Source organism: Carcharhinus amblyrhynchos, chromosome 3 (assembly GCF_965287045.1).
Source record: "Carcharhinus amblyrhynchos chromosome 3, sCarAmb.v2.hapA, whole genome shotgun sequence".
NCBI lineage: Eukaryota > Metazoa > Chordata > Chondrichthyes > Carcharhiniformes > Carcharhinidae > Carcharhinus > Carcharhinus amblyrhynchos.
Genome location: NC_137326.1, coordinates 61,386,510 through 61,409,782, shown reverse-complemented (window position 1 = coordinate 61,409,782; position 23,273 = coordinate 61,386,510). Strand labels below are relative to the sequence as shown.

The 23,273-nt window shown below is 45.8% G+C and overlaps 1 protein-coding gene across 1 annotated transcript in view; it reads left to right on the top strand.

Moving 5' to 3' along the window:
• Window positions 1-10,795: 10,795 nt before the first annotated feature.
• Window positions 10,796-23,273, top strand: part of LOC145340146 (testis-expressed protein 264-like) — a 388,449-nt gene continuing 375,971 nt past the window's right edge. Inside the window, exon 1 of the mRNA XM_080184580.1 lies at window positions 10,796-11,106. Coding sequence (XP_080040706.1) covers window positions 10,846-11,106 — 261 coding nt within the window. The 5' untranslated portion in view covers window positions 10,796-10,845. The remainder of the gene's footprint in view (window positions 11,107-23,273) is intronic.

The window sequence follows — 23,273 nt, the reverse complement described above, 5'->3', positions numbered from 1 at the left end:
GCTATTTCAGAGGGCAGTTTAAAAGTCAGCCGCATTGCTGTAGATCTGGATTCACGCATAGGCCAGGCCAAGTAATGATGGCAAATATCACTCCAAAAGAACTTTGGTTAACCAGAGGGTTTTTTGTAACTATTGATAATAGTTTCATAATCACCATTACTAAGATTAGGGATGTGGTTTTCTCAGTCTGCTGCGCTACTTGAGCAGCGCAATGAGCCAGAAAATACCAGCAGGAGGGCTATAGCAGGAATTGCGACTGGCATCCACTAGACTTTTAATTCCATATTTTTGTTGAATTCAAATTTCACAATCTGCCATGGTGGAATTTGAGCCTGGGTCCGCAGAGCATTACCCTGGATCTCTGGTTTACTAGTCCAGTGGCAACACCACTACACCACTACCCTGTTGTAAGCCAGGTAAGCTTGGCTCATCACTTCAGTCACAAAACTCAATTTTGCAAGATGCATCTTGAACTAAATCTGGTTCCTCTCTCTTCCTTTGCCAAATGTAGCTACTGCAGCTTTGTAGGTGATTGACTGCAGAGTGCTCATTATCTGGTGAGTCCTCAGTTGGAAAGGACTGACTCCTGAGAACTTTGGACATTTTTTGGTATCCCTCACATGTGGAGTGTTGATACTGGCATGCTATTGTCTGTGGACTTCTATATTTTCAGTGGTTGGATCTTCACTCTGCTATCGGGTTTTGTCATACAGGCATAAAGAATGGCGGACAAATTGCATCCGGTGACCATCAGATCAAGTTGCTGCCCATGGCCAGCTCTCAGATGGTGGACTGACACATTGTGCTGTGCCTGCATTGGAGGAAGTTGTTCAAAATACTGCATCTGCACTGGAGGAAGATGTTAGTAACACAAATCCCATCTTGTATACTAAGTTCTAATAACCATTGTGCAATTTTACTCAGCATGCCATTGCCAGGAAGACTAAGGCATGCTTGCTTTCAAACTCTGACTTAATTCTTAATTCTTGTGTTAAAGCCCCCTGGGAGAAATAATGAGGGTGATTCTCCATTGCGGCCCATGCGTCGGGTCAGGAGATGCGCATGCTGGCCATTTTGCAGAATTCATGTATGCATTCCTGACGCATGCGCATCTCTAAGAGCTGGAGAACAGCTGTAGTCAGGACTGCACTGGAAACTGGCGGGAAGAGAGATAAGTGATTTAAATCTTTTAAAAATAATTTTAAATGTCATTGTCAGGTCCAGCATGGAACTTGCCAGGTCCAATAGCATCTCCCACCCAGCCAGAAGTATTACACTCCGTCGGGTTTTAGAGTAGCTCCCCACATTTGTGGAACTAGAGAGAGACCCTGACAGAGTGAAGGGGGACAATCGGGGCCCTCAGGCGGGGGGGGGGGTGGGTGCCCCCTGGGCACTATGGCAGTGCCAACCTGTGCCCCTGGCACTGCCCAAGGAGCAAAGTGCCCATGCCCAGGGGCACCTTGGCACTGCCCATTGGGCATCAGGTTGTGACAAGGGGGCAGGGCCTATTGTGGCCAGGGCTTAGGGGACAATTGGTGGGAGTGGGGCTCCTGCTGCCATTCTGCATGGGGATCAGTTTAGGCTGGAGGCAGGTCAGCGATCGGGGTGGCTGGGGGGGAGGCTGCCTCCTGTTGAGTGGGAATCTGCTCTCGGAGGTGGGGGGGGTCAGCAGGGGAGGGGAGTCTGCCGGGATGGGGGGAGTGGTGGGGAGATCGCCATTGCTGGATGTGAGGGGCTGGACATTGAGGCACTCCAGGATGGGGGGAGGGCGTTTGAGGTGGGGCTGGAGGCGCAGCACTGTGAGGGTCCCAGGATGGCCAGCAATTGAGCTGACCAGCAAATGGGGAGACTGACAGATTGGGGCCACTGCGCATGTGCAGAGTTCCGGAGCTGTTAGACTCCAGCACGAATAGCCCCCCCAGGTTTTTAATACTATTCACACTTGTGACTCTGCAGTGCACAGAGTGGGAAAATTGGGGTCTGAAGTTGCACTGAAAAAGCAGTCGTGATCTCGAATAGTTTTCTCACCAATTTTGGGAGAATCGCCCTCAGCTTTTCTCCACGTAGCAGATGCTTCAGAATATCATAGGGAGTATCACAGAATTGCCAAATAATTCCTGGTTTACTACCTGAGCAATGAGTACATCTTGTATAAATAAGATCAGAGAGTTGAATGTATGGCACAAGTATTGGAGGGGGAGAAATGGGTTTTTATTCATAGGATTCCTACATCCACTCAAACTCACCTTAAAATGAACTTCAAGCAAAATTCTTTTTCTTCTGAGATGGTCCCTCAGAACTGAGGATCACTTTCTTCCGCTCCAGGGCTGTGGGTCCTCAGGCAATTAAAAAGCCCACAGCTGTTTGAGATGGGTGGATGGGTTGCTGAGATTTTGGTATGCTCCTCCTGCTGTTTGCGTTTGGCCGCCACCTGGGCCTGTCGGAGATGTTCCAAATGGTTGGTACTGTGTCCTTTGCCCTCCTGGTAACCGCTTGCCGTGATGAAGCTTGGAGTATAGAGCTTGTTTTATAATTCTTATTTCAAGCCTCACAATTTTGATTGAATTCTTTGAGGAGGTAACTAAGTGTGTGGACAAAGGTAGAGCAGTTGATGTCATATACATGGATTTTAGTAAGGCGTTTGATAATGTTCCCTATGGTAGGCTCATGAAGATAAGGATGTGTGGGATAGAAGGAAATTTGGCTGATTGGATAAGTAACTGGCTGTATTATTGAAGACAGAGGGTGGTGGTGGAAGGAAAATTTTCAGACTGGAGGCCAGTTACCAGCGGTGTACCACAGGGGTCAGTGCTGGGTCCTCTGCTATTTGTGATTTTTGTCAATGAGGGGGAAGAGGGGGCTGAAGGGTGGGTTAATAAATTTGCTGATGACACCAAAATTGGTGGAGTAGTGGATGAGATGGAGAGCTCTTGCAGGCTGCAAAGGGGCATTGATAGGATGCAGAGCTGGGCAGAAAAATGGCAGATAGAGTTTAACCCTGATAAATGTGAGGTGATTCATTTTGGTAGGACAAACTTGAATGCAGATTACAGGGTCAATGGCAGAGTTCTAAGGAATGTGGAGGAAAAGAGAGATCTTGGGGTTCATGTCCACAGATCTCTGAAGGTTGCTACTCAAGTGGATAGAGCCGTGAAGAAGGCTTATAGTATATTAGCATTTATTAACAGAGAGTTTGAGTTTAAGAGCCGTGGGGTTATGCTGCAACTATACTGGCCGGTGGTGAGACCACATTTGGAATATTGTGTTCAGTTTTGGTCACCTCACTATAAGATGCATGTGGAAGCATTGGAGAGAGTGCAGAGGAGATTCACCAAGATGCTGCCTAGTTTGGAGGGTAGGTCTTATGAGGAAAGGTTGACGGAGCTGGGGCTTTTCTCTTTGGAGCGGAGAAGGATGAGAGGTGACTTAATAGAGGTTTATAAGATGATGAGAGGGATTGATAGAGTGGACGTGCAGAGACTATTTCCTTGGCTGGATGTAGCTGTTACTAAGGGGCATAACTATAAAGTTCATGGTGGGAGATATAGGAGGGATGTCCGAGGTAGGTTCTTTACTCAGAGAGTGGTTGGGGTGTGGAATAGACTGCCTGCTGTGATAGTGGAGTCGAACACTTTAGGAACTTGCAAGCGGTTATTGGACAGGCACATGGAGCACACCAGAATGATAGGGAGGGGATAGCTTGATCTTTGGATTGGACATAGTTTGGCACAACATTGAGGGTCGAAGGTCCTGTACTGTGCTGTAATATTCTATGTTCTAAGAATGCGGATGATAAGGCCTACCCAATGTAGTTGATTAACCACAATTAGTGCCTTGATAATGGGGATGTTGGCCTGAGAAAGAACACTGATTTTGAGCATCTGTCTTGCCACTGAAGTTCCAGGATTTGGCAGAAGCATTGCTGGTGCAATTTCTCCAGCAGTTTAAGTTGTCTGCTGTATGTTGTCCATATCTCTGGTGCACACAGGAGGGCAGATAGCATTTCAGTGCTGTAGGCCATGAGCTGGTGCTGGGTTTGTCAGTCACTTTCTCCCATAGCTGAAGGGCTTCTTCCAAAGTCACAATGCAGATTCCATCCATCAGAACATGAAGTGGACATAATCTTCCTGGCAAGGCAAGATAAAGAAAAGAGCAGAGAGCCGCAGCAACAAGGGAAACTATAACAAAACCTTCTAATTTTGTACCGGGGAGACTAAGCTGACAGCTAATCTGGAACTGAAAGTCTAGGAGCTGTTGAAGCTTCAGTTATACTAGCTGGACAGAACCACAGCCACCGTGAAATACATTTTAGCCCTAAGACAACTGTACAGTCAGCTGATTAGTACATTGCATGGCCACCGGGACAGCCACTCCAGTGTAACATGGAAGTAAGTCACTGAGAAGAAATTTGTTGCTGCAGGATTTGAAAGCCTGCAACAATTTATGATGTAGGAGATCTCTAGGGGCACATGTGGGAAACAATGGTTTCTCCATCAGATTTTGACAGAATGTACAATGGCGGTGATTCCTTACTGAAGGGTTCCTTGTAGTTTTTCGAGACTCCACATCAAGCACTAGAGGATCCCCAGAGACTACTCAGGTTCAGGCAAGGGAACAGGGAGCCCACCCCAGAATTGTACTGATGTGGACTTACATGTCCTTGCTGAAATGTCAAGAAACAGGAGTGGATTATATGGCTCATGAAGTCTGCTCTCTCATTCAATATGATTATGACTAGTCCTGGGCTTCAATTCCACTCTCTCACTTGTTCTCTACATCCATCCTATCACTGAAAAATGAAAAATCTGTCTATCTCAACCTTAAACGTATTCAACAATGCAGATTCCAGTTTTCTGTAGGAGAGAACTCTCTGATATAGAAATTTCTCTTCTTAGTTCTTAATGCCTGGCTCTTTATCCTGAGACTGTGTCCTCATCAGAGCACAATCTCTCATTTTCCACCAAGCCTGTTGGGCTCCCAGGAAAGGATGCCATTTCCTGCAGTTGGGGTGTGGCAACTATGTTGGTGCCAAGTTTCTCAACCCTTTGACATTGCTGAAATAAATCTGATGGCCTGATGACAGCAGTGAAGCCAAGAGAACAGTCATCTCTTTTCCACCTTAGCACTATTGCTTCCATCTCACTGACCAGCTTTAAATCTGAAATTAAATGACAAGGTTTTAATCAGAGATGACTGAAGCCCAGTGCCCAACTCTTCCAGCTGGAACCAGTGTTTTGAGCGCCTTCGCAGACCCTTTCTGAATACAGCCCTTAAGCCCCTTCAATTTACAACTCGCACTTTCCCCCCACCGTTACATTTCCCCTGGCCTTAGAGGAGGGTGATTCCAGGAATGAAGCATTTGTCATATGAGGAGTATTTGAGGAGTCTGGGTCTACACTTGATGGAGTTTAGAAGGATAAGGGGGGATCTAATTGAAACTTCCAGAATACTGAGAGGCCTAGATAAAGTGGACGTGGAGAGGATATTTCCACTAGTGAGAGAGACTAGAACTCGAGGGCACAACCTCAGAATGAAGGGACGTTCTTTTATAACTGAGATGAGGAGGAATTTCTTCAGCCAGAGGGTAGCGAATCTGTGGAATTCATTGCCACAGGGGCTGTGGAGGCCAGATCATTGAGTGGCTTTAAGACAGAGATATATAGGTTCTTGATCAATAAGAGGATCAAGGGTAATGGGAAGGAGGCAGGAGAATGGCGATGAAAATTATATCAGCCATGATTGAATGCAAAGAAGACTTGATGGGCTAAATGACCTAATTCTGCTCCAAAATCTTATGGTTTTATTAAGTCTCTGTGGACACCATTGTTAATATTAACATTGTTTTTAATATTGTTCCAGAAGGATTTGGTGCACAATGCCCAGCAAAGGCAGGTGAGGAAAAGGGAACTTTAATGGAACTCACTGGTTTAGAATGTCAACCATAATTGAATGGATTCAAAGCAGTGCATTTACCTGCAGCTTGAAGAACCAAGCTGCCATTGATCTACCGTTGTCTTCATCACATCACTCTGTCTAGTGCTGCACTCTGTCCCAGGCTGACACGGTGGCACATTGGTTAGTACCAAAGACCCATGTTTGATTCTGGCCTTGGGTGCAGTTTGCACATTATCCCCATGTATGAGTGAGTTTTCTCTGGACGCTCTGGTTTCACCCACAATCTGGAGATGTTCAGGTTAGGTGGATTAGCCATGATAAATGCATGGTGTTATGGGGAAAGACCCAAAGTGCCAAAGACCCATGTTTGATTCTGGCCTTGAGTGCAGTTTACACATTATTCCCATGTATGTGTGAGTTTTCTCTGGATGCTCTGGTTTCCACCCACAGTCTGGAGGTGTTCAGGTTAGGTGGATTAGCCATGATAAATGCATGGTGTTATGGGGATAATATGGGGTTTGGAAAAAAGTTGCTTTTTTGGAAAGTCAGTGCAGACTCGATGGGCTGATTGACCCCTTTCTGTGCTGTTGGGATTCTTACCTCATTTCTCTCTTCTTCTGGAGGTCTGGTTCAGCAAGGTGCAGACAGTGGAACAGCTGTAGAAGAGGAGAAAGATAATGATATGGCAGGATACATATTTTTTAAAAGGCTACTGGTAATGTGATACGCTTATCATTATAGAAATGGATAATATCACAAACTTGAACTGTAACTAAACTAGGACAATTTCAATTCCATTTTGAGCTCAATTTCTGAATTGTGCTCAAAGTGCAAACTCTAATTCCAATCTGTATATCTGATGTATTGTCTGCTTCATCTGTATAGACACAGTAAGAAGTCTCACAACACCAAAGTCCACTGCAGTAGACTTTAATCTGGTGTTTGAGACTTCTTACTGTGTTTAGCCCAGTCCAACGCCAGCATCTCCACATCATCTGTGTAGAATCAGGGCTGAGGTACAAGGCTCCCAGAGGATGTTAATGACCTTGGATTTCCATTGGTAAGGTATTGCAGTGGTTTGCCATTCCACAGTATCACTGACCAGAAAGCTCTCTCGCTCTTTGCCATCTTTGATCAGTGGACTGGAAGGAATTACAGGCTGCTAATCAACCATCATCAGGGATTTTCCTGGTGGGCAAGCCATATCATCCACATGCCTGAAACAGTGTCCCAAAACAAGCTCTGCTCGGAGCTTTGACAAGGCAAGCGATCCACAAGAGTGCAGAGAAAATGCTTCAAGGACACCCTCAAAGCCTCCTTGAAAAGGTGCAACATTCCCATCGACACTGCGGAATCCCTGGCCCAAGACCACCCAAAGTGGAGGACAAACATCTGTGATGAAGCTGAAAAGTCACTCAACTTTCATTGCCAAGAGCAAGCTGAAGCCAAGAGTCAACAGCAAAAGGAGCACATGGCAACGTGGGCACCCCAGTCACTCATTCAACCAGCATCTGCTTCACCTGTGACTGCACTGGATTCCTCACTTAACTGAGAACTCATTTTTAACGTGGAAGCGAGTCACCCTGCACTCCAAGCGACTGCCTAAGAAGAAGAATCAGACCATAAGATGTAAGAGCAGAAGTAGGCCAGTCAGCCCATCAGGTTTACTCCACCATTCAATGAGATCATGACTGATCTGAAATAATCCTCAATTTCACTTTCCCTCCTTATCCCTATAATCCTTGATTCCCTTACTGATTAGAATCTACCTCAACCTTGAACATACCTAACAATTCAATCTCCACAGCTCTCCGCGGTAAAGAATTCCACAGATTCACTATCCTCTGAGAAAAGAAATTCTTCCTCATATCAATTTTAAATGGGTGAACCCTTACTCTGAGATTATGCCCTCTGGTTTTAGAATCTCCTAGTAAGAAGTCTCACAACACCAGATTAAAGTCCAACAAGTTTATCTGATAGTAAACCCACTAGCTTTCGGGGTTTGCCCCTTCATCAGGTGAGTGGAGAGTTCTGGTCTCAAACAGAGCATATAAAGGCACACATAGTTTACAGACAGGCATTCGGCCTCTGATCTTCGGGTAAACGTTCTCCAAGGCAGCCTTCACTGAGCAGTAACTGATAGCCAAGTTCCGCACACATGAGGATGGCCTCAACCGGGATCTTGGGTTCATGTCGCACTATTTGTAACCCCTATGACTTGCCTGGGCTTGCAACATCTCACTGACTGTCTGGAGACAACACACATCTCTTTAACCTATGCTTAATGTTATCTCCACTCACATTGTCTGCACCTTTAAGAATTGATTAGCTGTAAAGACTCGCATTCTAATCAGTATTCTGTAAACTGTGTGTGCCTTTATATGCTCTGTTTAAGACCAGAACTCGCCACTCAGCTGACGAAGGGGCAACCCATAAAGCTTGTGGGTGTACTATCAAATAAACCTGTTGGACTTTAACCTGGTGTTGTGAAACTTCTTACTGTGTTTACCCCAGTCCAATGCCGGCATCTCCACACATTTAGAATCTCCTACCAGGGGAAACAATCTTTCAACATTTATCCTGTCGAGTTTCTTGAGAATCTGACATATCTCAATGAGATTGCCTCTCATTCATCTAAGTTTCAGTGAGTACACGCCCAATCTACTCAGCCTCTCCTCATAAGAAAATCTCTCTGTAACCGAGCTCAACCTAGTAAACCTTTTCTGGGCTGTCTCCAATGCCAGTATTTGTTTCCCTAGATAAGGGGGCCAAAACTGTATTCCAGGTGTGGTCTAACTAGTGCCTTGTATAGTTTTAACAAGACATCTCTATTTTAAAACTCCATTCCTTTTGAAATAAAGGCCAACATTCCATTTGCCTTTCTTATTACCTGCTGAACTTGCAAGCTAGCTTTTTGTGATTTATACATGAGGACCCCCCGGATTCCTCTTTGCTGCAGTTTTCAGCAGTCTTTCTCCATTTAAATAATATTCAGCTCTTTTATTCTTCCTACTAAAGTGCATAACTTCTCATTTGAAGAAACAAGCTGCCATTGAACTGCAGTTATCTTCATCACATCATTCTGTCCCAGTGTTGCACTTTGTCCCAGGGTGGCACGGTAGCACAGTGGTTAGCACCGTTGCCTCACAGTGCTAGAGATCTGGATCTGATTCTGGCCTTGGGTTGAGTTTTCACGTTCTCCCTGTGTCAGGGGGTTTCCTCCACGTGCTCTGAGTTCCACCCACAGTCTAAAGATGTAGAGATTTGGTTGTTTAGCTTCCTACTAGAATGCATAACTTCACATTTTCCTACATTATATTCCATCTACCAAGTTTTTCCTGCTCAGCTTATCTGTGTATATCCCTCTGTTGATTCTTTGTATCATCCTCACTACTTGCCTTCCCACCTATTTTTGTGTCATCCATACACTTGGCAATTGTTCATTCACTTCCCTCGTCCAAATCATTAATATATATTGTACATGATTGTGGCCCTAGCAGAATGCCCTGTGGTACTCCATTAGTTATAGGTTTCCATCCTGTAATTATCCCAGCTTTCTGTCTTCAATCAGTTACGGTAAGAAATCTCATAACACTATGTTAAGGTCCAACAGGTTTATTTGGAATCATGCGTTTTTGGAGCACTGCTCCTTCGTCAGCGCTCCGAAAGCTCATGAAATCTAATACATTTGTCAGGCATAATTTCTCCTTCGTGAAGCTATGTTGACTCTACTTATTTATATTATGTATTTCTAAATACTCTATTAACTCCTTTGTAAAGGACATTAACATTTTCCCAATGACAGATGTTAAGCTAAGTAGCTTATAGTTACTTGTTCCAAAAATGGAAACTGCTGGAAAATCTCAGGACATCTGCCTCTGCGGAAGACAGAATCTGTGGGGATAGAATAGAGCTAAGGTTTTAGTTGTTAACTGTCTCACTTGCCTTTTGAGTGATGTTACATCGGCAGTTTTCGAATCCTCAGGGACCTGTCCTGAATTTAAAGGTTTTTAGAAGATTACTAGTACATTCCATTATCTATGCAGCTACCTCCTTTAATATCCAAGGATGCCACCCATCAGGTCCAGGAGACTTATCACCCTTTAGTCTCACTCCTTTCCTTCTTCTCAGACTGTAATAATCTAGAACAGGCTGCAAATACTCAACAGATCACATGGCCTCTATGCAAAGTCAGCATGATAGCACTTCAGCACTGATTGGAGCTGGCCCAGCCCCGCCCCCAGCACTGATTGGAGCAGGCCCAGCCATGTCACAGCACTGATTGGAGCAGGCTCAGCTCCACCCCAGCACTGATTGGAGCAGGCCTTGCCCTGTCACAGCACTGATTGGAGCAGGCCCAGCTCTGCCCCACCCCCAGTACTGATTGGAACAGGTCCAGCCCCGCCCATAACATTGATTAGAGCAGGCTCAGCCTTGCCCCCCCCCCCAGCCCCCCAAGAAATGACAGGAGCAGGCTCAGCTCCACCCCAGCACTGATTGGAGCAGACACAGCCCCACCCCCAGCACTGATTGGGCCAGGCCCCGGCCAGCCCCCTCGCTGACTGGAGCAGACTCAGCCCTGCCCCCAGCACTGAATGGAGCAGGCTCAGCCCCACCTCAGCACTGATTGGAGCAGGTCTGGCTCCGCCCCAGCACTGATTGGAGCAGGTCCAGCCCCCGCCCACAGCACTGATTGGAGCAGGTCTGGCTCCGCCCCAGCACTGATTGGAGCAGGTCCAGCCCCCGCCCACAGCACTGATTGGAGCAGGTCTGGCTCCGCCCACAGCACTGATTGGAGCAGGTCCAGCCCCGCCCACAGCACTGATTGGAGCAGGCACGCCCCGCCCCCGGGGATATCAAGTCGTGCCTCCGCCCCTGATTGGCCCTCCCGCCGCTCTCCCCGCTCTCTGATTGGCGGCCGGGCCGCACTGCCCGAGGCCTGTCGACACCATGTCCGAGTTGAGCCTGCTGGCTGTCAGCGCGCTGCTGTTGGCCGCTCTCCTCCTGCTCAGCCTGCTGGGCCTGGCCTTGTACTCGGGTTTAATCTCTGAGGTGTCAGTGCGCTCCGGACCGCCGCCCATCCGCGCCTTCACCCTGGCCTACAAATACAAGCAGGGTCCGTACCGGGAAGCGGGCCGGCTTTTCACTGAGATCACCAGCATCGCGCCCACACACAGCACTGTCGGTATTTACTATGATCACCCCAAGCAGGTAAGACTCAATCCCGGGTCCTAAAGCCCGTTCTGGGTTCCAGTGCCCACACCCTGGTCCTGGTCCCTGCCCTGGGGCCCGGTGCCCGACCCTGACCCCCCCCCACCCCCCGGGTCCGGATGCCCACCTGTGGGTCTGAGTACCTGCCCCAGAGACCTGGTGCCTGCCCTCCGGGCTGTGTTGCTCCCACTCGGGGCTCCCGGTGCCCGCCCCAACTCTTTGGGTCTGGGGGCCTGACCATCCCACACCCTGGGTTTCGGTACCCGAACTCCCAAAACCCTGAGTCCCAGTGCCCAAACCAACACCCCCCGGTCCTGGTCACCATCACCCCCACCACCCACCCACCCCTGGGTTTCAGTGCACTTCCCCTTAGTACATGGGTCCTGGTGCCCATCCCGCCACCCCACATCTCCCCCCAGGTCCCAGTGCCCAACCCCACACTGCCCCAGTACCAGTGCCCAAATCCCACAGCTGTCCTGGTGTGTCCTGGTGTCCAACCTCCCACTGCCCGCGGGTGCTGGTGCCCGTTCCCCCCCCCCCCCCCCCAAGTTCGCCCCGGATTTCTGTGCCCAACATCCTGGATCCCGGTCCCCGTGCACCCATCCCCCCCAGGGTCCCAGTGCCTGTCTGGCCACCGACCCCCCCCCCCCCCACCCGGTACCCGGTGCCCATCCCCCAAACCCCCCCCCCGGTGCCCGTCACCCCACCCATCCGCCAGGTACTGGTGCCCACCCCCCCCCCCCACTGCTCACAAGTGCCAGTGCCCATCCCCCCCACTTCCCCTGGGCCCCAGTGCCCATCCCCCACCGCTCCCTGGAGTCCAGTGCCCAACGCCCCTGATGCCCTGGTCACCCTGCCTGCCTCCTCCCTGGGTCCCACTTCTGCTGGTGTAGAGAAGGCTGTGTTGGGCTGGCGATGTCATCTCTTTGCTTAGCTCAATCTGGTGAGAGCTCAGGTTCCTTTTTGTGGCATCAAGGTCCCTTTGGATTTGTTGAAATGGGATTTGATTGTTTTATTGTAAACATCTTTCACTTTAACTGGGCCACAATTATTGTATATGTGACAATCTTCAGCCAAGGCACTTGTGTTTCTTTGACAGTGGAGCACGTCTGTGCCAATTTTCAAGTAAGAAGCCTTACAATACCAGGTTACAGTCCAACAGGTTATCTGGTGGCAAACGCCATTAGCTTTCAGAGCGCTTGCTGCTCCTTCATCAGGTGAGAAGGACCTGACAAAGGAGCAGCAAGTGCTCTGAAAGCTAATGGCGTTTGCCGCCAAATAAACTTGTTGGACTTTAACCTCGTGTTGTAAGACTTCTTACTATGTTTACCCCAGTCCAACGCTGGCATCTCCATGTCATGACCAGTTTTCGAGTCCATTATAACTGGACCCTGGGTGTAAGGTTGTCCTGGCTTTCTTCTTGGAAGATAGGATCTAACACATGGTACCAGTGAATGTAGTCTTACGCTGCTCTTGGTTTATGCAAGAGCTGTAATTGGTTGCAGAGCTCGCTGGTAATGGTATGTGATTGGTTGATGACATTCCTAATGCTCCTTTGGAAGGATTTTAACATGGAGGGAGATTGACTGGGCTTTCACATGGTTTATTGATTCATGTAAATACAAAATTGCATGTCCACAGGTGAGTTTGTTTTAATCATTCTACTAGAATTCTTCTAGTTAATGGTGCCTCTTTAAATACAGACTTTTGCTAAGGTTTCAAGGACCATTCAAGATTTGAACAAATAAATACTGAACTAATCGATGTGTTCAGTCCATACCTTTGAGCTAAAAGTAAAACCATATTGTGCATTTCAAATTCCTGTCAGTTCAGTCATGTATGGAAGGTTATAATGCAATTGAAAGTGGGTGCAGTAGCAGGGAGACCCAGGAGTATATGTGTAAAATTGTTACAGGTGGCCAGACCGGTTCAGAAAGGAGTTTAAAAGATGTACAAAACTCTAGGCTTGATAACAGAGGTAGAGAGTACAAAAGACAATAAGTTTCAAAGAACTTTTATAAATCACTGGTTCGGCCTCAACTGGATGGCTGGCTCCAGATCTGGACTCACACTTTAGGGAGGATGCGAAGACTTTCTCAAGGGTGCAGATAAGATTTACAAGATTAGTTCCAAAGTTGAGGGATTTGAGTTACACAAATAGATAGGAGAAGCTGGGGCTGCTCTCCTTTGGGAGGAGAACATTGAGAAGGGATTTGATAGAGGTTAATTGCCTTTAAGGTGGTGATGAGTTGCCTCCTTGAACTACTGCTGCCATGTGAGGGAGGTACACTGATGGTGCTGTTAGGGAGGGGGTTCTAGGATTTTGACCCGGTGACAGTGAGGGAACAGGTGATATACTATCAAGTCAGGATGGTGAGTGACTTGGAGGGGAACCTCTTGGTAATGGTTTCCTCATCTGCTGCCCTTGTCCTTCTCGATGGAGTTGTGGGTTTGGAAGGTGCTGTCTGAGGAACTTTGGTGAATTGCTGCAGTGCATTTTGTAGATGGTACACACCGTTACTGTTCCATAGAACCATAGAATTCTACATTGCAGTAAGAGGCCATTCAGCCCATTGGGTTGCACCAACACTGTGAAACAGCATCCCACTTGGCCCTTCCTTTTGCCCTATTCCCGTAACCTTGTGCATTTATCATAGCCAATCCACCTATCCAACACATCTTGAGACCCCAAAGCACAATTTAGCATGGCCAATCCTCTAACCTTCAGATCTTTGAGTTGTGGGAGGAAATTGGATCATCAGAGGAAACTCGCACAGACATGGGGAGAATATGCAAACTCCACCCAAGGTTGGAATTGAACCCAGGTTCCTGGCATTGGGAAGCAACAGTGCTAACCACTGTGCCTCTGTGCCATCCCTGATCTTTGGTGATGGGGGGAATGAATGCTTAAGATGGTGGATTGGATGCTGGCAGGCCCAAAAAGTGAGGTTATAGGTGAGGGGGTTGAGCTGGTTATACTTCAGTTCAACGAATATTACAAACATGGCAGATAAGCTAAGGGCACAGACAGACACATGGCAGCATGATGTTGTTATAATGGAAACCTGGCTAAAGGAGGAGCAAAATTGGCAGGTAAATATCCCTGGAATTAGAGTTTTCAGGCAGGATAGAGCGGATGACAAAAAAAGGAGGGGGATAGCATTTTTGATTAAGGAATCAATTACAGTTGTGAGAAGGGATGATATACTAAACGGGTCAACAAATGATGCTTTATGGATTGTGCTTAGAAATAAGAAAAAGAGCAGTCACACTACTGGGAGTATTCTGCAGACCCCCAAATAGTGAGGAGAAGATAGACAAACATATATGTCGACAAACTTCTGCCTGTAGGAATAAGACGGAAATATAGTAGCAGACTTTAACTATCCCAGTATCAACTGTGTTTCAAACAATATAACGGGCATTGAGGGTGCATTGTGTCTAGAAATTTTTTTTAAATGATATGTGACAAACTCAACAAGAGCTCTACAATTCTGCATTTAGTCTTGGCAAATGAAGATGAGCAAGTAGGTGAAGTGACAGTGGGTGACCCTATCAAGGAAGGTGACCATAACTCAGTTAGATTTAGTATTATAATGGAAGAAGATAGAGATAAATCAGGAGTAAAAGTTTAAACTGGGGAAGACAACTTTTACAAAACTGAGAAGTGATTTGGCTGAGGTGGACTAGACAAGACTGCTGATGACTAAATTGGTGGAAAACCAGTGAGAAGCACTAATAGAGGGATCCTTCAGGTATAAAGCAGACATGTCCTCTCCAAAAATAAGAATGGCACTGCCAAATCGAGACCCCCATGGTTGTCTAGAAAAATACAGGGGAAGATTAAACAGAGAAAGAAAGCTTATATAGTCACAAAAATCACTGCGGATAATTTAGAGTTGTATAGAAGGTACAGGGATCAAGTAAAAAAAAGGAAATCAAAGAGAAGGCATGAAAAAGTATTAGTAAGCAAGATTGAGGAAAACCAAAAGATGCTTTACCAGTATATAAAGAACAAAAGGATAGGTAAGGAAAAGATAGGATCTATCAGATATTTGTTTGTCTGTAAGGGAAGGTCATGCCTTACAAATTTGATCAAATTCTTTGAAGAAGTGACAAGGAGGATGGATGAAGGTAGTTCAGTGGATGTTGTCTAGTAAGGCATTTGACAAGGTCCCAGATGGCAGAATAGTCAAGAAAATAAAAACCAATGGGATACATGGTAATGTGGCAAATTAAATCCAAAGTTGGCTTAGTAACAAGCAACGTAGAGTAATGATGGATGTCTGCACTTGCACATGGAAAGTTGTTTCCAGTGGTATTCCGCAGGGCTCAATGTCAGGATCCCTGCTGTTTGTTTTATATATTAAGGATTTGGATTTGATCACGGGGGGGCAAGATTGTGAAATTTGCAGACAAAAAATGTCTGTGTCACGAATAGGGTAGAGGATAGCTGTAACTGCAAAATTATACAGGTAGGTTCTTGGAGTGGGTAGGAAAGTGGCAGATGGAGTTAACTGATAAGTGTGAGGTAATGCATTTAGGGAGGTCAAGCATTCAAATGAATACTCAATAAACGGGAATGTATTGAGAGTCGTAGATGAAGTGAGAGATCTTGGTGTGTAAGTGTATAGGTCCTTAAAGATAGTAGAACAGATGGATAAGGTTGTAAAGAAGGCATATGGAATGTGGTCCTTCATTGGCAGAGGTATAGGATACAAAAGTAGGGATATAATGATGGATTTGTATAGAACACTGGTGAGGCCACAACTGAAGAATTGTGTACAATTCCGGTCACCACATTACAGGAAGGACATAATTGCTCTGGAGAGAGTACAGTGTAGATTTACTAGAATGTTGCCAGGGCTGAAGAATTGCAGCTACAAGGAGAGATTGTAGCGATTGAGGTTGTTTTCCTTGGAACAGAGAAGGCTGAGGGGTGGCATGATTGAGATATACAAAATTGTGAGGGGTAGGGAGAGAATAAACAGGAGGAACCTATTTCCCTTGGCAGAGAGTTCAAAAACCAATGGTCATAGATTCGAGCTGAATGGCAGAGGATTAGAGGGGACATGAAAGAGTTCCTTACGCAGAGGGTGGTGGGTGTCTGGAACTCGATGCCTGAGTTAGTGGTGGAGACAGAGACCCTAAACTTGTTTAAAAAGTATCTGGATCTACACCTTAAGTACTGTAAGTTGCAGGGCTATGGACCATGTGCAGGAAGATGGAATTAGAAAGGGCACCTATATATCATTGGATTGGCATCGACAAGATGGGCCAATAGCTCCCATCTGTGCTGTATCATTTCAATGGTTTGATGGCAGAGAACCTGAGAGTGATAAAGTGAAAAAAATACAAAGAAAATTACGGAACAGGCCCTTCAACCATGTTGCCCGACTTAACTAAAACTCCTTACCCTTCTGGGGACCATATCCCTCTATTCCCATCCTATTCAAGTATTTATCAAGAGGCCCCTTAAAAGTCTCTCTCATATCTGCTTCCACTACCCCACTCCTCTGCGACGAATTCCAGGCACCCACCACCCTCTGTGTAAAAAAAAATTGCCCCTTACGTCTCCTTTAAACCTACCCCTCGACCTTAAACATATGCCCTCAAGTTATCCTTCTGGTAGTGTGGTGACCAGAATTGAACACTATATTCTAAGCATGGCCTAACTAAGGTTCTATAAAGCTGCAATATGACTTACCAATTTTTAAACTTAATGCGCTGGCCGATGAAGGCAGGCATGCCATATGCCTTCTTCACTACCGTCTCCACCTGCGTTGCCACTTACAGTGACCTGTTGTACATCTGAGGCTGTATAAGGCTCTGGTCAGATCCTGTTTGAAGCATTGTGAGCAGTTTTGGGCCCCGTACCTAAGGAAGGATGTACTGGCCTTGGAAAGGGTCCAGAGGAGGTTCACAAGAATGATCCCTAGAATGAAGAGCTTGTTGTATGAGGAATGTTTGAGTACTCTGGGTCTATACTTGTTGGAGGGGGGATCTTACTGAAACTTACAGGATACTGCGAAGCCTAGATAGAGTGAATGTGGGAAGGATGTTTCCACTAGTAGGAAAAACTAGAACCAGAGGGCACAACCTCAGGCTAAAGGGATGATCCTTTAAAACAGAGAGGAGGAGGAATTTCTTCAGTCAGAGATTGGTGAATCCATGGAACTCTTCGCTGCAGAAGGCTGTGGAGGGCAGGTAATTGAGTGTCTTTAAAATAAGTTCTTGATTAATAAGGGGATCAGGGATTATGGGGAAATGTCAGGAGAATGGGGATGAGAAAAATATCAACCATGATTGAATGGCAGAGCAGACTTGATGGGCAGAGTGGCCTAATTCTGCTCCTATATCTTATGATCTTGTGTGTACCTGTATACCCAGGTACCTCTGCGTATCAATACTGTTAAGCATTCTGCCATTTACTGTACATTTACCATCTGTTTTAGATCTTCCAAAATTCCCTCACATTTGTCTGGATTAAATTCCATCTGCCCAAGTCTCCAATTGATCTATATCCTGCTGTATCCTTTGACGGTCCTCATCACTATCTGCGATTCCACCAACCTTTGTGTCATCCACAAACTTACTAATCAAACCAGTTGCATTTATATCCCAGCACTGATCCCTGAAGAATGCCACTTGTCACAGTCCTCCATTCAGAAACACACCCTTCCACTGCTACCTTCTGTCTTCTATGACCGAGCCAGTTCTGTATCCATCTTGCCAGCTCACTTTTGATCCTCTGCGACTTCTCCTTCTGTACCAGTCTGCCATGAGGGACCATGTCAAAGGCCTTATTGAAGTCCACTGCCCTACCCTCATAAATCGTCTTCATCACTTTCTCGAAAAGCTTGGTCAAGTTAGTGAGACACGACCTCCCCTTTGCAAAACCATGGTGCCTCTCGCTAATAAGTCCACTTATTTCCAAGTGGAAGTAAATCCTGTCTTGAAGAATCTTCTCCAATTATTTCCCTACCACTGACGTAAGGCTCACCAGTCTGTAATTACCTGGATGATTCTTGCTACCCTTCTTAAACAAAGGAACAAACAACATTGGCTATTCCCCAATACTCTGGGACCTCCCCTGTAGTCAGTGAGGATACAGAGGTTTCTTTCAAGGCCCCAGCAATTGCCTTTTGCAGCATTTTGGGTATCTCCCTTCAGGCCCTGGAGACTTGTCTACCTTAATGTTTCTCAAGAACCCCAATACCTCCTCCTTTCTGATCTCAACATGATCCAAACTATTTACACACCCTTCCCCAGACTCATCATTCACCAAGTCTTTCTCTTTGGTGAATACTGACACAAAGTACTCATTCAATACCTATCCCGTTTCCTCTGGCTCCATGCATAGATTCCCTCCCCTGTCCTTAAATGGGCCAACCCTCTTCCTGACTACCCTTTTGCTCTTTATAATTTATCAAAAGCCTTGGGATTTTCCTTAATCCTGCTGCCAATGACTTTTCATGACTCCTTTTAGCTCTCCTGGCTCCTTCTTTCCTTGTATTCCTCACTCATTTTGTGTTCCCAGCCTCCTACTCTTGATAAATACTCTTTTTCTTTTTGACCAGACTCAATATCTCTCGTTATTGAAAGTGCCCAAAACTTGCCGTACTTATCCTTCATCCTTACAGGAATGTGCCGGTCCTGAATTCCTATCAACTTACACTTGAAAGTCTCCCACATGCCAGATGTTGCTTTGCCCTCAAACATCTGCCCCAATCTACATTCTACAGTTTCTGTCTAATATTGTTGTAATTAGCCTTCCCCCAGTTTAGCACCTTCACCTGAGGACTACACTTATCTTTACCCATCAGTAGCTTAAAGCTTGTGGAAGTGCTCCCCAATGAAACGTTGACCAACTGGCCGGGTTCATTCTCTGGGTCCAGCATGGCCCCTTCCCTAGTTGAACTATCTACAACATATTGTTTGAAGAAGCCCTCCTAGATGATCCTTCCAAACTCTGCCCCATCCATGTCCCTAGCACTGAGTCCCAGTCAATATAGGGGAAGTTAAAATCTCCCACCTGTTACTTTTATACCTTGCTAAAATCTGCCTACATATCTGTTCCTCTATCTCCTGCTGGCTGTTGGGAGGCCTATAGTAAACCGCCAGATGTTGTGACTGTACCCTTTTCTGTTCCTGAGCTCTACCCCTATTGCCTCACTGTATGAGCCCTCTGAGGTGTCCTCCCATAGGACAGTTGTGATATCTCCTTAACCAGTAGTGCAACTCCCCCACCCATTTTACATCCTTCTCTATCCTGCCTGAAACATCTGTATCCTGGAACATTAAACTGTTAATCCTGTCTTTTCCTTAACTAAGTCTCTGTAATAGCAACAACATCATAGTTCCAAGTACTAATCCAAGCTCTAAGTTCATCCACCTTGTCTTTACATTTCTCACATTGAAACAAATGCACTTCAGACCCTGTTTAATCAGCAACCACACCCTGCCTGCTCTTCCGCTGAGTCCTACTCTCTCTGGCCCTACTCTCTCATTCCCCTTCAGTTAATTTGCCTTTGCTTTGGTTCCCACCCCCCTACCAAACTAGTTTAAATCCTCCCGTGTGACACTAGCAAACCTCCCGGCCAGAATATTTATGCCCCTCCAGTCCTTCTAGTACAGATCCCTCCTGCCCCAGAATAGATTCCAATGGCCCAGATATCTGAAACCCTCCTTCCTACACCATCTGTTTAGCTATCTTCCAATTTCTACCCTCACTGGCACATGCCAGAGGGAGTAATCCTGAGATTACAACCCTAGAGGTCCAGCTTTTTAACTTTCTACCTAACTCTCTAAACTGGTGCTGCAGGACCTCATTACTTTTCTACTTATGTCGTTAGTACCAATATGTACCACAACCTTTTGTTGTTCACCCTTTCCCTTCAGAATGCTTTCCGCCCTTTAGAGATATCTTGGACCCTGGCGTCAGGGAATCAACATACTATTCTGGGATCTCTTTCATGTCCACACAGAAACGCCTATCTGTATCCCTAGCTATAGAATCCCTTATAACTATTGCTCTAGTGCTCTTTGTCCCTCCCTGCTTAACAACAGAGCCAGCCACGGTGCCACTGACTGCTGCTGTAATTCCCTGATAGGCCATCCCTCCCCCCGCAAAGTATCCAAAACGGTATACTTGTTAGAGAAGGAACGAACACTGACTGCCTTCTAGTGGTTAGCCATCTATCTATTTGCATCTTGGGTGCCACCACATCACAAAAACTCCCGTCCAAGACACTTTCCGCCACCTTCATGTTCATAAATGCTCCAATCTATACATGCGGTCTGTATATTAACTTAAATGAAAATGTACAACAAGAAAAACAACAATGTTAAACAAATATATATTTAATTGAAATAATGTCACCACACATACATACACATATGGTCACGACTGCCTACCAGCTGTTGTCCTCTTACTGACTACTGATATCCTGTATTTCCCTTTTGATCCCCTCCTATCTAAATGACTTGCTTCAGAAGCCACACATCGAGACATACGTGGGAACTGCATTCTCATGTCTCCACGTTGAACTCGCCTACATTTTTAACACCCAAAACCCATGCTTCTATTGTTTCTCCACTTTGCTTGAGTACATATGCATTTACCTTGGCTTCTAAGCTAATTTGCATATCAAAACCCCTTCAGACAGCTTGTCAATTTCTCTTTCATCCCATTCTTCGAACTATGTTTTATCCAAACTTCTTTCATCATTATTGTGTCTTATTCTTAGATCTTTACTTCAAGCTCTTGATAAATGTTACATTACTTCAGGATTTCTAGTATCTTCTGGTGCCTGTACCATGGCCTTCTGCCCTTTGTATGAACAAGGATATCCTTCCTCTCTATGAAGGAACAAAATGCTCCAAATGCTTGAAATCTAAATTGCTACCAGAAAGTACTGGAAATGCCCGGCAGATTTGGCAAGATTTGTGAAGAGGGAAACAGGCTCAGATTTTCACCATAATGGAGAATGTCTCTATTGTGGTGAAAGTCATGGAAATGGCAAGTCCTGCCCTGATCCCAGAGGTTCCCATCTTCGCAGATGGGACTGCACTCAGGCTGGGAGTCACCATTTAAGTCGCCTGTTGTCTCCACTGAAGTGGGATTTTGGAAGAACAGGATTGTGGAATCTGGAATGTGCAGATTAGAACTGGTAAGAATAGGTCTGAACTTGGTGGATTCTTATGGATAGCCAGAGTATTCCTTCATGGAGGTGAGGTATACCTTTGGGTAGGGTCCAGGGACATCTTTGGGAGATGTGAGGCACTCTTTTGGGATTGTTAAAAGTGAATATGTTATGCACTTTAAGCAGGAGCTGGCACATGCATTTCTTCATTTGGTTGATGTGGGATCACTTAACATGTTTGGCGAATTGAATGGCATGAATCATGGCTTTGTCCACAATGTTGTAGAACATAGAACATTATAATGCAGTATAGGCCTTTTGGCCTCGATGTTGTGCCGACCTGTGAACCCAATCTAAAGCCCATCTAACCTACACTATTCCAATATCATCCATATATTTATCCAATGACCATTTAAATGCCCTTAATGTTGGCAAGTCCACCACTGTTGCAGGCAGGGCATTCCACACTCTTACTACTTTCTGAGTAAAGAACCTACCTCTGACATCTGTCCTATATCTATCACCTTTCAAGTTAAAGCTTGTCCTCGTGCTAGCCATCTCCATCAGAGGAAAAAGGCTTTCACTGTCCATCCCATCTAATTCTCTGATCATCTTTTATGCCTTTATTAAGTCACCTCTTAACCTTCTGTCTAACAAAAACAGCCTCAAGTCCCTCAGCTGATCCTCATAAGACCTTCCCACCACACCAGGCAACATACTGGTAAATATCCACTGCACCCTTTCCAATGCTTCCACATCCTTCCTATAATGCGGCGACCAGAACTGTATGCAATACTCCAAGTGCGGCCACACCAGAGTTTTGTACAGCTACAACCTCATGGCTCCGAAGCTCAATCCCTTAACCAATAAAATCTAATACACCGTCCACCTTCTTTACAACCCTATCACCCTGGGTGCCAACTTTCAGGGATCTGTGCACATGGACACCGAGGTCTCTTTGCTGGTCCACACTACCAAGTAACTTACCATTAGTCCAATACTCTGTATTCCTGTTACTCCTTCCAGAGTGAATCACTTCACACTTTTCTGCATTAAACTCCATTTGCCATTTCGCAGCCCAGCTCTGCAGATTACCTCTGTCCCCCTGTAACCTGCAACGTCCTTCTGCACTGTCCACAACTCCACTGACTTTAGTGTCATCCGCTAATTTACTAACCTATCGTTCTATACCCTCATCCAGGTCGTTTTTAAAAATGACAAACAGCAGTGGCCCCAAAACAGATCCTTGCGGTATACCACTAGTAACTGAACTTCAGGATGAATATTCCCCATCAACCACCACCCTCTGTCTTCTTGCAGCTAGCCAATTTCTGATCCAAACCGCTAAATCACCCTCAATGCCATGCCTCCGTATCTTCTGCAATAGCTTACCATGGGGAACCTTATCGAATGCTTTACTGAAATCCATTTACGCCACATCAACTGCTTTACCCTCATCCACCTCCTTGGTCTCAAAGAACTCAATAAATTTGTGAGGCACGACCTACCCTTCACAACACCGTGTTGACTATCCCTAATCAAATTATTCCTTTCTAGATGATTATAAATCCCATCTTTTATAATCCTTTCCAAAACTTTGCCCACCACAGAAGTAAGGCTCACTGGTTTATAATTACCAAGGTTGTCTCTACTCCCCTTCTTGAACAAGGGGACAACATTTGCTATCCTCCAGTCTTCTGGCACTATTCCTGTAGACAATGATGACATGAAGATCAAAGCCAAAGGCTCTGTAATCTCCTCCCAGCCTCTCGGAGAATCCTAGGATAAATCCCATCTGGCCCAGGGGACTTATCTATTTTCATACTTTCCAGAATTGCAAACACTTCTTCCTTATGAACCTCAATCCCGCCTAGTCTAATAGCCTTTTTCTCAGTATTCTCCTCGACAACATTGTCAGTATTCACGCAGGAAAAAGACAAAAAATATTCATTTCGTGCCTCTCCTATCTCTTTGGACTCCAGGCACAACTTCCCACTACTGTCCTTGACTGGTCCTAATCTT